The 14,783-nt window shown below is 43.4% G+C and overlaps 1 protein-coding gene across 10 annotated transcripts in view; it reads left to right on the forward strand.

Moving 5' to 3' along the window:
• Window positions 1-14,783, forward strand: part of MECOM (MDS1 and EVI1 complex locus) — a 330,170-nt gene that overhangs the window by 295,244 nt on the left and 20,143 nt on the right. For 5 of the 10 annotated variants that reach the window (XM_085588036.1, XM_085588041.1, XM_085588044.1 and 2 more), the window contains 5 exons: window positions 585-801; window positions 2,948-3,095; window positions 4,125-4,281; window positions 9,609-10,971; window positions 13,098-13,185. In XM_085588036.1, coding sequence (XP_085444162.1) covers window positions 585-801; window positions 2,948-3,095; window positions 4,125-4,281; window positions 9,609-10,971; window positions 13,098-13,185 — 1,973 coding nt within the window. The remainder of the gene's footprint in view (window positions 1-584; window positions 802-2,947; window positions 3,096-4,124; window positions 4,282-9,608; window positions 10,972-13,097; window positions 13,186-14,783) is intronic. The other 5 variants (XM_085588037.1, XM_085588042.1, XM_085588045.1 and 2 more) reach the window with 1 other exon arrangement.

The raw sequence follows: 14,783 nt of genomic DNA on the forward strand, positions 1-14,783 counted from the left end.
TTATTTTGCAGGAATTACTAATTAAGGGAATGCAATACTCAATCCAAAGTAACACTTTGCTGATATTCTACACTTTCCAGCAAGAAATTATGACCAATTTTTTTGAATTTAAAGCAAATAATTTAACTTCATGTGTCTCTGGCTTACTTTGAACAGGGCTGAGTGCTGCAGACTGTGATGAAAATGAAAAGGCTTTTAAAAACTCTAAACAGCCTTTTGATTATTTTAGATGCTGGTGTTTGTGTCTGAGTCAGTCCCATTTCATTGAGAAATGCAGAGACTGGCAGCCTCTGCTGGATATTCATGTTAGACCCTGTATAATTCCATTTAGGATGGTATTTTAAACTTTTGTCCTAAGCTGGTGCTAGGGATTCCTTTTGGATGTCACCCAGGCAGTTAACGTGGAATCAAAGCATTATTATAAAGCATTCTTAGGAATCCTTCTTTCTTTTGGGGTTCTTCTCATTTTTTTTATTGAGGAGCAATTCATTAACCACACCATCCTCCAACTTCTGATGGGGGGGTGGTTAAAGATGAGTGAAAACTGAGGTGGTGTCCCTGTGCCCGACCCCTGTGTGTTGCAGAGGAGCGCCAGTACCGCTGCGAGGACTGTGACCAGCTCTTTGAGTCCAAGGCTGAGCTGGTGGACCACCAGAAGTTCCCCTGCAGCACACCTCACTCTGCCTTCTCCATGGTGGAGGAGGACTTCCAGAAGAAGCTGGAGAACGAGAATGACCTTCAGGACGTGCATGAAATCCAGGAGTGTAAAGAGTGTGACCAGGTCTTCCCAGACTTACAAAGGTAGGAGAAGGTGCTTAAAACATGATTGAATGGGGCAGATTCTGTGATGGCTTCAGCTGGATCCTGCAGGGCATCAGAACCTGATACTTTCACCTCCTGCAGAAACCAAGGGTGAAGATGAGCAGGATTTTTATTCCACCTGGTGGTTTATGGTATAAAAAGCAATAGAGTCTAAAGAAATTAGAAATTTGCTCCTTGTGCTTGAAGTCCTTAGTGAGGACCTTATTTTACGAGCTGTCCCTTTGGATAATTGTTCCTGGATGCTCCAGGTGCTGGTTCTGCAGATGGAGACCTCTCTCCTAAAACGGAGATGTTCCTTCACTCCTCTCCATGGAGCACTTACCCCAGAATCACATGGGGTGTCTCAGATCAGTGGATGATCCTTGCCCTTGGACAAAACTGATGACACTGAAATTGAAACATGGTGTGCCAAACATCCCTGCCCAGCACAGGTCACCCTGCTGAGCAGGAATTTGTGCAGGCACAAGGTTTTGTTCTTTGGCTGATGCTGGGCAGTGTGTGGCTCCATGTATCTGATTTTTAGTCTGAGGGATTGATTCCAAGGGGCTGATGGAGAAAGATCAAGTCAGAAGAATTGCCTGGGTGGGGCAGGACTCTGGTCTGTGAGGTTTTTGCATGTTGGGAGTTATTCAGTGTTAAAGTTCTTTTCTCCCTGTGAATGAGAGGATGATATCTAACATATGGGAATCATTGAGGAAATGTAAATTTAGCTTAAAATATTAAATATTGAAGAGAAAAAGCAGAAAACAAAGAACAAGTCATCATAAATAGATGGGCAATACTGTGAGAAAGAGTGAAAAATGAGGGTGAATGCAGCAGTTCTGTGAACTTCTGAATTATTGAAAGGCTCATACACCACACAGACAGTTCACTGCAAAAAGTGCCAAAGTGTGCTATATCCAGATTATATGAAGCAAAGGGCCCAAATGAGCCGTGCTTGAGGGTGTGAGTAATTACATGGAGAAAGAGCTGAGCAGGAAGATGGGGGTGTTGGGCCCAGGAGTGCCCAGTGCTGACGGCCAGTCTGGGAGCTGGTGCCACAGCCAGGGACAAGAATCTCTCTAGGACTTATGGCATATTTGTTTACGTGATGGAAAGTCAATTGTTATACAAGTATTAGGAGGTAAAGCCAGAATTATTTTCTCCTGCACCCCCCAAAAGAAGAAGAGGGGTACAAGTAAGAGTATCTGCAAAGTGAAAGCATTTCCATTGCCTGTGGCTGAGAATGCAGGTTGCTTTTTGGGCTGCTCAACCCAAACAAGGCTGTAATTCCAGCAGGTTTGGTTCACTGATTCAGCAGAGATCAGTGGGAACTTCATGTGAAAACAGTTTGGGCATCCCAGGCTAAAATTTCCTCTTTCCAGTGGGTTTTCTGTGAATCCACTCTTGCATTATGTAATGACCTTTCCTCAAGCAGTGGTGTGAGTTATGACTCTGTATGTGACCAAGCAATACAGCTGTTTAAAAATGCATATTTGCTACAAATGAATGATAAAAATTCAGAGACAAAAATTAAAGATGTGCAACAGAATTTAGGTGAACTTTGAATATCCTAATAAATAGACTGAATAAAACACTAAGAAATGACTAAACAACTACACAATTGCACACAGTTAATCATCAACAATAACTTCAGTTGTGGTGTACCTTATCTAGAGGCTTCTTAAACTCGTCCTGTCCTACTCCAGAGGAGTTATTCCTCATCTATTCCTGCTGTAAGAAAAATTGACTCCCATCAAAGGAGTGGATTTACAGCAGGTGGTGGCATCCAAGGTGTGTTTAGAGGGAAAGTCATAAGGCAGAAATAATTCAGACTGCAGGGAAGAATTACCAGAGTGAAATACTGAGAGTTGTATGAAATAATCTCCTTGGGGAGCGATGGCAGCAGCATCTCCTGGAGCATTTGCAAGTGGCTGGCAAAACATGAGAGGATGTGTTATTCTGGTGGGGAGAGGGAGGTTCTGCCTTCTGGCTGGGGTGAGCCTGGAACTCACAGGACTCATTTCTGTCAGGACTGGGCCTTTGGGGCTTTTAATTTTTTTTTCTTTTGGCTGTAACAGTGTGCTCTGCTCTCTCCTCTTCCTATAAACCCACATCTCACTGAGCCCTGTTCCTGTTTCCACAGCCTGGAGAAGCACATGCTGTCACACAGCGAGGAGAGGGAGTACAAGTGTGACCAGTGCCCCAAAGCTTTTAACTGGAAGTCCAACTTGATACGTCACCAAATGTCCCACGACAGCGGGAAGCACTATGAGTGTGAGAACTGTGCCAAGGTACAGTGAATTTTTAGGCTGCCTGGCACTTCTTGTGCTGCTGGATGCAGGGGAGCCTGGAAGTGGGGGTGCCCCAGACTGGGATGCAGGAGGGCATAGGGCTTCTGCTGTGCTCCAGATGGTTTCTCAAGGGTTTTCACATCTACTTTGAAAATATGTTCTTTTTCTTTCCCTTTTGATTTGGAAATGGCTGTGGAGTCTGAAATGGGCACTGATGCATGATGCTGAGCATTCTTGAGCTCAGGGCTTGGCTTCTTGAAAGGGTTGGTGGGGTGTAAGGTCAAGGAGGGGAAAGAACCCCCAGGGAAACACAAGGCAGAGGACTCCCTAGGCTGTGTGTCAGCTGCTGGGACCAGAACCTTCAGGACACTACTGCAATATAAATCAAAAATAAGCAATAGCAATGCACTCCAGCTGCACTGAGTACAACTCTCATCTCTAAAGCATCTCCATCACTTCCCAGCACTGGGCTTGCTGTGGGGATTATTTGTATAGTATGTGGTACTCTGCATTTGCTTTTTATCGGATTTCCAAAGCTTGGCCCTTTTTCATGAGGACCTAATTGGGTTTAGGTAGATTTGCTGCAATATTGGGAATTTCACATTGAGCTGACACTTTTAAGGTGTAACCAAGCCCTGGTTTCTAGCTCTGAATTGTGTACAGGATTACTTGTTGCACACACTCAGGTATCAGTATAAAGTATTTCTATTGCAGTAACATTTGAGGTTTTGAGCAGACACATTTTCACTCATTTCCCATGAAATCCGTGACCTCAAATGTGCAATTTCAAACAGCAAAGTCAAATGTTTCTGCTGCAAAGGGGGTTAACAGACCCACACAATACTTGCGTGATCCTGGGAAACTGAGGCCCCTTCCTGCAGGCACAGCTCCCATTGCTGGCCATTAGCAAGGATTTTAACTTTAGAATGCTCCCAAAAATAGCTCCAAGGTTTGAATTTTAAAAGACTCTTGTAATAACTGCCTTCTTCCACAGTCAAGTTTCTTGGTTAATCAGTACTCATTTCCTAGCAGGTTTTCACGGACCCCAGCAACCTTCAGAGGCACATTCGTTCCCAGCATGTGGGGGCTCGTGCTCACGCTTGTCCAGAGTGTGGCAAAACCTTTGCCACTTCTTCGGGCCTCAAACAGCATAAACACATCCACAGCAGTGTCAAACCTTTTATATGTAAGTCTTCTACGAAACGTCTTTGATTCAGTGTTGTTTCTCCTGCCGCGAAGCAGCGCGGTCTGGAAGCAGGAGGTTGTGTTCTGCTCCCTTTGAATTCCCCACACAAGGGCTGGGAGTTACTGAATGAGTTCTGGGGGATTTGTGGTCCAATGCAAGGAGTTATTTTCATGTGGTTTTCCTTTTCAGACAGACACTGTGTGCTGTGTAAATGTACCTGTTGTCACGGGGATGGTTTTCTACACACAGATGCAAAGTGAGGAGTGGGATTTAGCCAGAAGGGGCCATGCCATGTTTGGTGGCTGCACCCTCATTGCTCTGCACCGTGCTGAGCTGGCTGCTCCTCCTGCTGTGGGAGCAGATTTTGGGCTGCAGAGCATCCACAGCAGATGCCATGACTTTTGTTGGATTTGGAAAACAAATCTCAGAGATTTGTGAGATTCATCTTGCTACCTTCTTCAAGGCTCCTCTGCATGCCCCAAGTTTAAGGACCGAGTTGAGCTGTAAGTTCTTCACTAACAGCTTCTCCAGCAATAAAACTGGCCTTGGATCTGAGCCTGGCTCTGTACTGGGCTTAAATGGGCACCTTGCATTTGCTGCTGAGCCAGACCCTGTTTGGGAAGAGTGCAGGTTGCTTTCCCTCCCTTTCACTGGGGAAGCAGAGGCAGAAAATATTTTAAAGTATTGTTGGTAGTGCAGAAAATATTTTAAAGTATTGTTGGTTATGCTGTTCTCCACCACAGCCTTTTCAGGCACCTGCTGTGACTTGAAAGGTACCTTGACCATCTCCCCTACTTGTCTGCTAAACCTTTCAATCTTTCGCTGCTCTCAACAATAATTTACTGAAACATCTGCACCACACCTGTGAAAAGCATTGGCCACAAACTAATATATTTCCTCAAGAGGAGGAGTATTGACTTAAACAACTCATTTGTGCAAAATCTGTAATCTGCCATTGGATTAGTAATACTTTTGTTTTGGATTCCTTCAATGAGAAATGTATAATAGATCCAATATTAAATATTACTAATAATTTCTAAAGCTGATTGCAGATTAAATGATTAAACTTTATTAAGAAACTAACCTCTGGTTAGGTAGGGACTCCTCAGGTAGGCCTATTGCAATGTCCTGCATAGAAATCTCTAAGTGGAAGCTCTCATGGATGAAATAATCTCTCAAATGCTTTTTTGTTGCTGTTTTTCCTGATAAATCAAAACAACAACTGGTATTCACATGTAGTGCAAGGGATGAAACCCCATGGAGCGACCCACGGATAACAGCCATGTAATTGCAGAACAAAAAGGTTTGGAGACCACGTGTTTGGTCAGCTTTGCTGAGCTGTGAGAATGAGGTAGGGTCACCTAGAGCAGATATCTGCTTTCCACCAGAAGGCCACACACCATGATTTACTCGTACCACTCTGTTTATGGCAACTGTCTCTTATTACAGTGTGCCGCCCGAGCTTGAGTGAAAACTCACCAGCACTAAGGTAATTACTCACTGCCTTCGCAAAATCTCCAGCCTCCCCAAATAGAAACCACATGCCATAATGGACTGAACAGATTCTAAATAGTACTTACAGTAATTTTTTTAATAAGCAGAAAATATGCAAACTTAACTGCTGGCTAATTTGGGATTCAGAGACAATCACCGTACAGAGTGCGTAGGCACGAGATTAATTTTGTGCAATATTTGGGGGTTTGTGTTAAACCTGGAGTCCGTAGAACAGTAAAAGCTGCAAGGAGGGGAGCTTCTCATACAAGTTAGTTCCTTAAAAGCATGGCAGTGAGATTTAAAGGCTGTAATAAGGTGTAACAGCAGAAATCAAACCCAGCTTCTGTTGCTTTCATACATGGAAACAATTAAAGTCGATAACCACCCCCCATCTACTAAAGTTTAAGTCTCATGATGAAAAGGAGGCAGATCTTACAACACAAATTTATCTGAGGAGTCCTGGCTCTTGGGAATACCCATGGAGGTGTCACAGTCAGTTTAGACACAGTTTGGACTCCAGAGTCCCTGTGGCATTGGGTGTGCCCGTCACTGATGCTGTGACACCCAGGCTGCAGGTGACAGTCCCCAAGAGGAAGAGTACCCCAGGGTGCAAGGGCTGCCACCTGGGCACAAAATTTCTTTGCCAGCCCTAAAAATGAAATAGAATGTTGAATGCAAGAGGCATCTTGAGCAAGCAGCGCCTCACTGAATAGCTTAAAATAATTTCAGTGCTCGAAAAGACAAATTGTTGGTACGGCCATTAATTGTTTGCTGAGATTATAATAATAAATATTTATGTATTTTACTGTGTTGCCATTATCAATTGAACTTAGTTTGAAAACTGAAATAAAACGCATTTAGTCAAATTATTAATTTGCATCTCCCTTAATAGCCTGTAAGGATATCTTAAAATTTTAAGTGCATATTTTTGCTTTTCTTCAGAGTAGAATATTTCTTGATCTATAATAAAATATATATATACATAGAGAGAGATATTCTGGATAATATAATAATATTCTTGAACAAGAATATATTCTTGTTGACAATGGAATATATTAATGGAGAATAATAGTTTAGTAATGTACCACTGTTCTTTATGGGAGAACTTTCCAGATTTTAGGAAGACCTAATCTGTGCCAATAACCCTCTTTTCAGTCCTTTGCCACTCCAGCCAACCTGATCAAGGCCTTATCTTTAATAAAGCCATGTGAATAAGAAGCAGGACCTCAGTAGAAGATATAAAGTTCATAAAACATGATTTCTTTTAAATTCTACAATAGCCTATCCTTGGAAATGCATGCATTTGAGATATTTATTTTTCTGGAAAAATGCATATGGTCTATCCTGCTTTAGACATGGGAGAGGAGTAGATTCATAATATCCAGCTTGTGTGAACCTATGGATGCAACACTCGAGTCACCATTTGGGTCAGCTTAATTTTGGTTTCTGTGATCAGTGTGGTGGGAGCTGGGGGAAATTACTGTAAACGGTGAGGGGCCTGATTCTGCACCCTGGAGTGTGGAACAGAAATCTTATGCCTGGAATTAGGTTAAAAATAGGAGAAAATTGCAGAAAAAATCAAAGCAAAAATGAATGATAAATAATTCTATGTTAAATAAAAAATCTATGTTATATAGGCAAATGAATTATTTTTAAAGGGACAAAAGCTACTTAACAAGAGAAAACCAAACATTTTCAAGAAACTAGAATAATCTCCTTTCATCCTTCTTGTCTCTCTTATTTCTATCTCTTCCATTTTTTTTCCCCTGTCTATTTTTCGCTTGATTTTTGATTTTCTCTCTCTTCTTTCTTGCCTTTCCTTGTGAATGAAGATTTCCAGCAGGAACAGTAACTGATACACAGAAACAAACCTCCTTCCTGAATTACCACACTGCAAACTTCCTGTGTTTGGGCCCGATTCTGCACCGTTTACCCCACGAATTGTCCCGGGGATGTCAGCGTGGGATGTGAACAGGGGAAAAACGGGTGGATGGGGCAGGATCAGGCCTGGGAACAATGGGAGCATTGTTGGTGAGATAGGGAGCAGGCTGCTGAAGAGGTAAACAGTCAGGAGATGACAACAAGTGGTGGAGTTTCTCAAGGGCAGGGATTTGGAGGAGCAGGAAGGTTAGCGCGGGCCCCGGTGCGAGTGGAAGTTAGAGGACGTGATTGCAGTTCATGGGAACCAAGAGTGCAGGATGGGATACATTCAATTCAGTTTCCTCCGCAGGCTTAAAATAGAGCCATTGTAAATTATGTCAGACTGTCTCAAATCATGAAAATGATTGTTAAAAAGGCCTCGGAATACACAATGCGCATTGTTGTGTGGCTTTGATGTGTGAAAGATGAGAGTTTATGATAGAACAGAAATTAAATAGAAAATAAAGCGGCCACACGCTTTCTTCAGGCTGGGAAAAAAAAAGAAAAAAAGGGATTTGTTGCAGGGATAACAGTGTTTGCTGATAGTGGTTGTTTTCAAACAAATCTGGAGCTGATACTGTTAGAAGCAAGGTAGTGCAGAGGTACAAACAAATTTTGGCATAATGAAAAGTACAAGGCACAGCACAGCCTTGGGATGCTCCTGCTCATCCAAGAGATGCCAAGAAGGGGCATAAAAAGTCACTGGGGAGCTAAGCATTGCCCTCTTCCAAACCCTGCTTCTACTTACAGACTCTTAACTCGGTTGCTGCCCCCGTTTGCTCCCTAAGGTCTGTAGCAGCCAGAAAACCAGGAGCCTGCAAAATCCTGTTTGCCTCAGTGACGTGATTGTCTCTCTAGTGTCTCACTCTGCACCACTGGGACCATTTCCAGCCTCCTGCCACTGTGGAAGGTTGCTGGGAGCTGAGCTCCAGCGTGCAGAGTGTCACAGGCTAGATCAGGACCTGACCTCAAGGCAGATCTGCTCCCCTGTGTGCTCCCAGACCTTCTCCCAAATGCTGCATTTGTGAGACTGAAATCATTCTCATCCCAGAGGAATGAAAGGAAATTCATCAGGCTCTTACTGAGCGTCAGACGTGCAAATAAAGAGGGTTTCGTTCTTAAAGGAAATTGTTGTTGAAATATAATCTATCTTGTCATGTGCAAGAGGCAAATAAACAATATTAAGACTAGGAAAGTTAAGATGTGGAATTTAGAGTTACAGGCACCTGTGAGCACTGTATGCATTGCATGAATAGAAATGCATTGGACATATGAGAGTACTGAGGTTTTCCAGGTTCCAGCCTGTGCTTCCATGAGATTAAATTTTTCATTGTAAGTGGAAAAAAAAAAAAAGTTTGTTGCATTTATACTTGGAAATAGGAAATACCTGGTTGTCTCCTCCTTCACCTCTTTCCTATTCTTGCAGAGTGAAAGCTCTGTGAGGCAGCTTCATCTCTGTCTGGTCCTGCAAATATTTATTTTAATGATTAATTCCACATGGGAATAGTGACATAAATGGATGCCATTTGAAGACACCTGTGCTCTCACACAGGAGCACTGTGGGTTCACGTGGGGTCACAGCACATGGGGGGCTGTGGGGGCTAATGCAACGTGGAATAATGGTATTGAACATGCAGCACTGTGCAGTGCAAAGAGCAAATGAGGAGAGTGTGTCTTTTAGTGATTCCAGACCTTTTCTGCTTGGTTGGAGTGGGTTTGGTTGCTGTCTTCTGACATTTGTCTGCTCGGATCCTTGCTTTGGACAGCACAGTTGCTTTTATACATTTGTGCACCTAGACCTCGCTTCCTCATTGACATTTGGCGGGTAAAAAATGGTATTATTTGCACAACTTTGAGGGTGGGGGCAATTACCACAAAGCCTGAGATGTGTTGTTGTTGTTGTTTACATACAGGTGAGGTCTGCCATAAATCCTATACTCAGTTTTCAAACCTTTGTCGTCATAAGCGCATGCATGCTGATTGCAGAACCCAAATCAAGTGCAAAGACTGTGGACAAATGTTCAGCACTACGTCTTCCTTAAATAAACACAGGAGATTTTGTGAGGGCAAGAACCATTTTGCAGCAGGAGGATTTTTTGGCCAAGGCATTTCTCTTCCTGGAACCCCAGCTATGGATAAAACGTCCATGGTTAATATGAATCATGCAAATCCGGGCCTTGCTGACTATTTTGGAGCCAATAGGCATCCTGCTGGTCTTACCTTTCCAACAGCTCCTGGATTTTCTTTTAGCTTCCCCGGTCTGTTTCCTTCAGGCTTGTACCACAGGCCACCTTTGCTACCTACTAGTTCTCCTGTTAAAGGACTTCCGAGCGCAGATCAGACAAACAAAAGCCAAAGTCCCCTCATGACAAATCCTCAGATACTGCCAGCCACCCAGGATATTTTGAAGGCACTAAATAAACAACCATCAGTAGGGGAGAATAAGCCAGTGGAGCTTCAACCAGAAGGGTCCTCTGAAGAGAGGCCACATGAGAAACTCAGTGACCAGTCAGAGAGTAGTGACCTTGACCTTGACGATGTCAGTACCCCCAGTGGCAGTGACCTGGAAACCACCTCGGGCTCTGATCTGGAAAGTGACATTGAAAGTGAGAAAGAGAAATTTAAAGAAAATGGTAAGATGTTCAAAGACAAAGTAAGCTCTCTGCAGAGCCTGGCGTCAATAAATAATAAGAAAGACCACAGCAATCATTCCATTTTCTCACCATCCTTAGAGGAGCAGACTGCGGTGTCAGGAGCGGTGAATGATTCTATAAAGGCTATTGCTTCTATTGCTGAAAAGTACTTTGGTTCAACAGGACTTGTGGGGCTGCAAGACAAAAAAGTCGGAGCCTTACCTTACCCTTCCATGTTTCCCCTCCCGTTTTTTCCAGCATTCTCTCAATCAATGTATCCATTTCCTGATAGAGACTTGAGACCGTTACCCTTGAAAGTGGAGCCCCAATCACCCAGTGAAATTAAGAAGATCCCAAAGGGAAGCTCTGAGTCTCCCTTTGACCTCACCATAAAACGTAAGGAGGAGAAGCCACTTACTCCCATCCCCTCAAAGCCAGCAGCCCCCTCTGCATCCAGCCAGGACCAGCCTCTGGATCTCAGCATGGGCAGCCGAAGCCGAGCCAGCAGCACGAGGCAAGCTGAGCCTCGGAAAAACCACGTCTTTGGAGAGAAGAAAGGAGGAGACCTCGAGCAGAGGAAAGCTTCAGAGTCCTCTTTGCAGCACGCCAGGCCCACCCCGTTCTTTATGGATCCCATATACAGGTAAAGGACTCTCTGCTGCCTTGAGCATCCTTCGGTGCAGGCAGCCAGGGCTGCCAGGGCTGCCACCCTGTCCCCCTCCCAGTGTCCCTGGAGGTGCCATTGCAGTGCCAGGGCATGGGGGCCCAGGCCACATGCTGATCTGTACATGCCTCCTTCACATCCCAGCTGCTCCAAGTGAGCCATGGGACTGGCAGTGCTGCAATTAGCAAGCCCTCATTGCCATGAGTTATTAGTTATTACTTCAACCTGCATAGCTTTTCATGCAGGGGTTGAATATATTCTCTGAGTTTGCATCAGTATTGAATGCTTGTTTATTTGATCTGTATTTGATGTCACTGGTTTGCCTGAAGTTCATTTTCTTCCAAAACTCTGCCTCCTCTGGCTTCCCCTGGAGTACCCCTTGTACTCCACTTTTCCAGCTCCTCTTGCATTCGAGAGGAGTTTCTCACAACAAAGAAACACAGTGGCCCTAAGATGTGTTAAAAGTATGGGAATTGAGAATGATTTCTGCCCTTTGTTACCATTATTTGAGTACTGGGTTGATTTCTTTGGGCATTTTGTTCATAGAAATGAAGGCACAGCATCCTTGTGTGCACAAAGGCTCAGCAGTGGGCTCCTTAGAATCATCACAGAAAATCTTGGGTTGGAAGGGGCCTTAAAGCTCGCCTCATTCCACCCCGCTGCCGTGGACACCTTCCACTCCACCAGGCTGTGCAGATCCCCCTCCATGGCCACCTTTTGAAATCAGTGGGAGCATTGTTGGCTTTAAAAGATGCACGCTGTCAGTGAGCTGAGATTTTAAAAAACAGTGGTAAAATCCAGACCCTCTGGTGTTTGCCAACAGAACTGAGATGGATTTCACTGGGATGTGAATTTCACCTGCATCCTGTGTGTGCCAGCCCCCCTTTGCCCTTTCTGCACTTATATCTCTAACACGTTAAAGTCATGCATCTAAATTAGTTTAGAGAAATATTAGCTATAAAAATATTCATCTGTAATATAAATGGCTGATTTTACAGCCTCTTGTTATTAAAAAAAGGATACTGCCATGTAAATTATGTTAATTTATTACTTTATCTAAAAAAGAAATGCTGTGGGCAAAGTTTGTGGAGAGTGCTGGTGCATAAGACAAGAAGTCTGCATTATGAAGAAACAGGATATGATGCTATTTAGTGAGATGGTTTTATTCATGCCAGATTGATATCTGTGTTAGACCATAAGTTTTCTTTGCGTCATAGTCACTTAAAATGCCTGAAGCAGCGGAAATACTGATCCATGTTTTATGGCCCTGCATTACCAACTAATTAACTTGCATTGCAAACTCCCCTGCCCATGGCAGAGGGGTTGGAACAAGATGATCTTTAGGGTCCCTTCCAACCCTAACCATTCTGTGAGCCTACATTTCTATGATTTTAATGAAATCTGTGCAAATTCTGGCAGCACAGCATGAGGCCAGTTATTACTGAGCCTTCCTTTGCCATGAGTTACCTCTACACATGAACAGCACGATTCATCCATGCAACCATCCCCATCAGTAGCAGAAAAAGCAAAATCCTCAAATTTCCATGCTGTTTCTGAATTGTCCACGCTGGGATTTGCTGCCATGAGTGAATTGCAGGATTTGTTGCTGGCACCCTCGAGTCAGTGTGTTCCTACAAGCCCACCTTTCTTGCCCTGCTTGACCTTGGCTGTGCACAGGGGAGGTTGCCAGGGTGGTGGCTGTGGTGTCATGTGTGGACAGATGGCAAGGAACCCATTGCTCAAGGCTCTGTTGCCTTGAATTCCTCTCCTCTTAGTGCTGAGCGTACTCAGTTGCCTAATTTCTGTATAAAAGTGCTTGGTAGTTAGTCATTGGTTCCTATTATAAACATTATCAACCTTTTGAAATGGGATTATTCCCTATTTAAATGGTATAATCTACTTTAAAGGTGATTCCCAGCCCCACCCTGGCAGTAATGAGCCGTGTGTGGGAATCAAGATTTGAGGGTCCTCCCTTATCTTTTACTGTTATATCCTAGGAACAAATTGCTTGACATGTAATTGCCTGTTTTAAACCTGAGTAACTGTATGATTATTAATATCTGAGACTGATTCATCACAAGCAAATCTAATTTTAACATTTACAGAGTAGAAAAAAGAAAGCTAACTGACCCACTGGAAGCTTTAAAAGAGAAATACTTGAGACCTTCCCCGGGATTCTTGTTTCATCCACAAGTAAGTATTTTGGGAATTTTGATGTTGTAAACAACCCTGTTGATGCTTCAAAGCAGGTGCAGAGAAATGAATGCAGTCTTAGTCATTTTTGGATTTCCTAAAACACACAGTTTTTGCTGGACCATTGTGATGGAAAAGCATAAGCATTGTTCTGAGCTTCTTGATGTTTTGCAGATGAAACAACATGTTTTGATTGTAGAGGAAGCCAGATTCGAACTGAGTGTGTCTTTTAGAACCATTTTCCTCCAAAACCATAATGTAGCTACCAACATTTGCAGCCACTCGTGTCTTCAGCTCCCTCCTGTGCTCTGAGCAAGCAGATTCACAGTAAGGCCAGAAAAGCTGAACAGCCCGCTTTAAAAGGGATTTTATTTTGTTTAAGGGCTCTGATAAAAGAGAGAAAAGTTTCCACCTGTTGTTTGCAAGCCTCATGGTGCAAACGCTGCACGGTTTCTTTGGTAGCTGCTGTGGGCTGCAGGGTGGGTAGCATCCCTGCTCCTCCAGTCCTGAAGAGAGACTTTATGAGGGCTGCTCGCTTGGTCACACACCACAATCCTGCATGAAAAACATTTAGGAGGGTGTCCCAAAACAGTTTAACAACTGTGATGTGTATGTGGCACAGGAAGAGGATCTGTGTGCAAACTACACGTTGCATTTCTTCGCCGGCACTGCGTCCTCGTTTTGTCTTCCTCCTCCTTGCTCAAGGAGATTTTGCTAAAAATCTTGGTTCAATCTTACACTTGCAATAAAATCCTCTGTGATATTTACAAATTTGGACTCCTTGCAGACTGTGGGCTGTTTCATCTTAGCAATGATACCTTCTACACATCCTGTATTTTAAGCACACGACCATGAGCTGCTGTCTCTAGTTCAGGTTCCTCTGAATTCCTGAGCAAAACAGCCCAATTACCACTTGGGTTTTTTTTCCCAATGAAGTCCTAAGTTATTATGTCCTAACTTGCATGGAATATGTTCTGAAACATGGCATTTCTGTAGAAATGGGAGGACCAGCTGAAAGCATATATGGTTGCAGATGCACAACACCCCTTTCCAATTTCAATGTTTGAACAAAGCATTGGATTGTGTATGAAAGTATTTAGTAGTATTTACATGCCATAAGTATTTATGGCATTATGTAAGTATTTATAAGCATTAAATAAGAATTTAAGATGTATTAAAATCGTTGAGAATTTATGTGCAAGGTTTAATAGCAGCTTAACACCTCCTGCTCAGTTACCTTAAATAAGGTAAATCTGTCCAATTGGCAAAAAAAGTGAAAATTCCCCTCTAGTAGCAGACAGTGCTAATGCACAAAGGATCTCAATCTGCTTTTTGTCCCTGCTGTGAAACATGCTGGTTCCTCCACATCAAGTCAATGATTCTGTTAGAGCAGCTAAGGAGCTGTAAATTATGAGTAAATTATTTAAATGAGGGCATTTTAGATAGTGCATTGATGGACAAAGCAGGATTATTCTGCTTAGTGCTCTCTAGCTGTTCAGAAGCTGTAACTCAGAGTGGTTCAGTGATGTTGGAACTGGGGATTCTGAAGGTGTTGCTGCAGGTTGGACAGATGTCAGTGGTAGGTGGGGTGGTCAGTG

This window comes from Lonchura striata, chromosome 9, assembly GCF_050655825.1.
Source record: "Lonchura striata isolate lonStrDom1 chromosome 9, ASM5065582v1, whole genome shotgun sequence".
Taxonomy (NCBI): domain Eukaryota; kingdom Metazoa; phylum Chordata; class Aves; order Passeriformes; family Estrildidae; genus Lonchura; species Lonchura striata.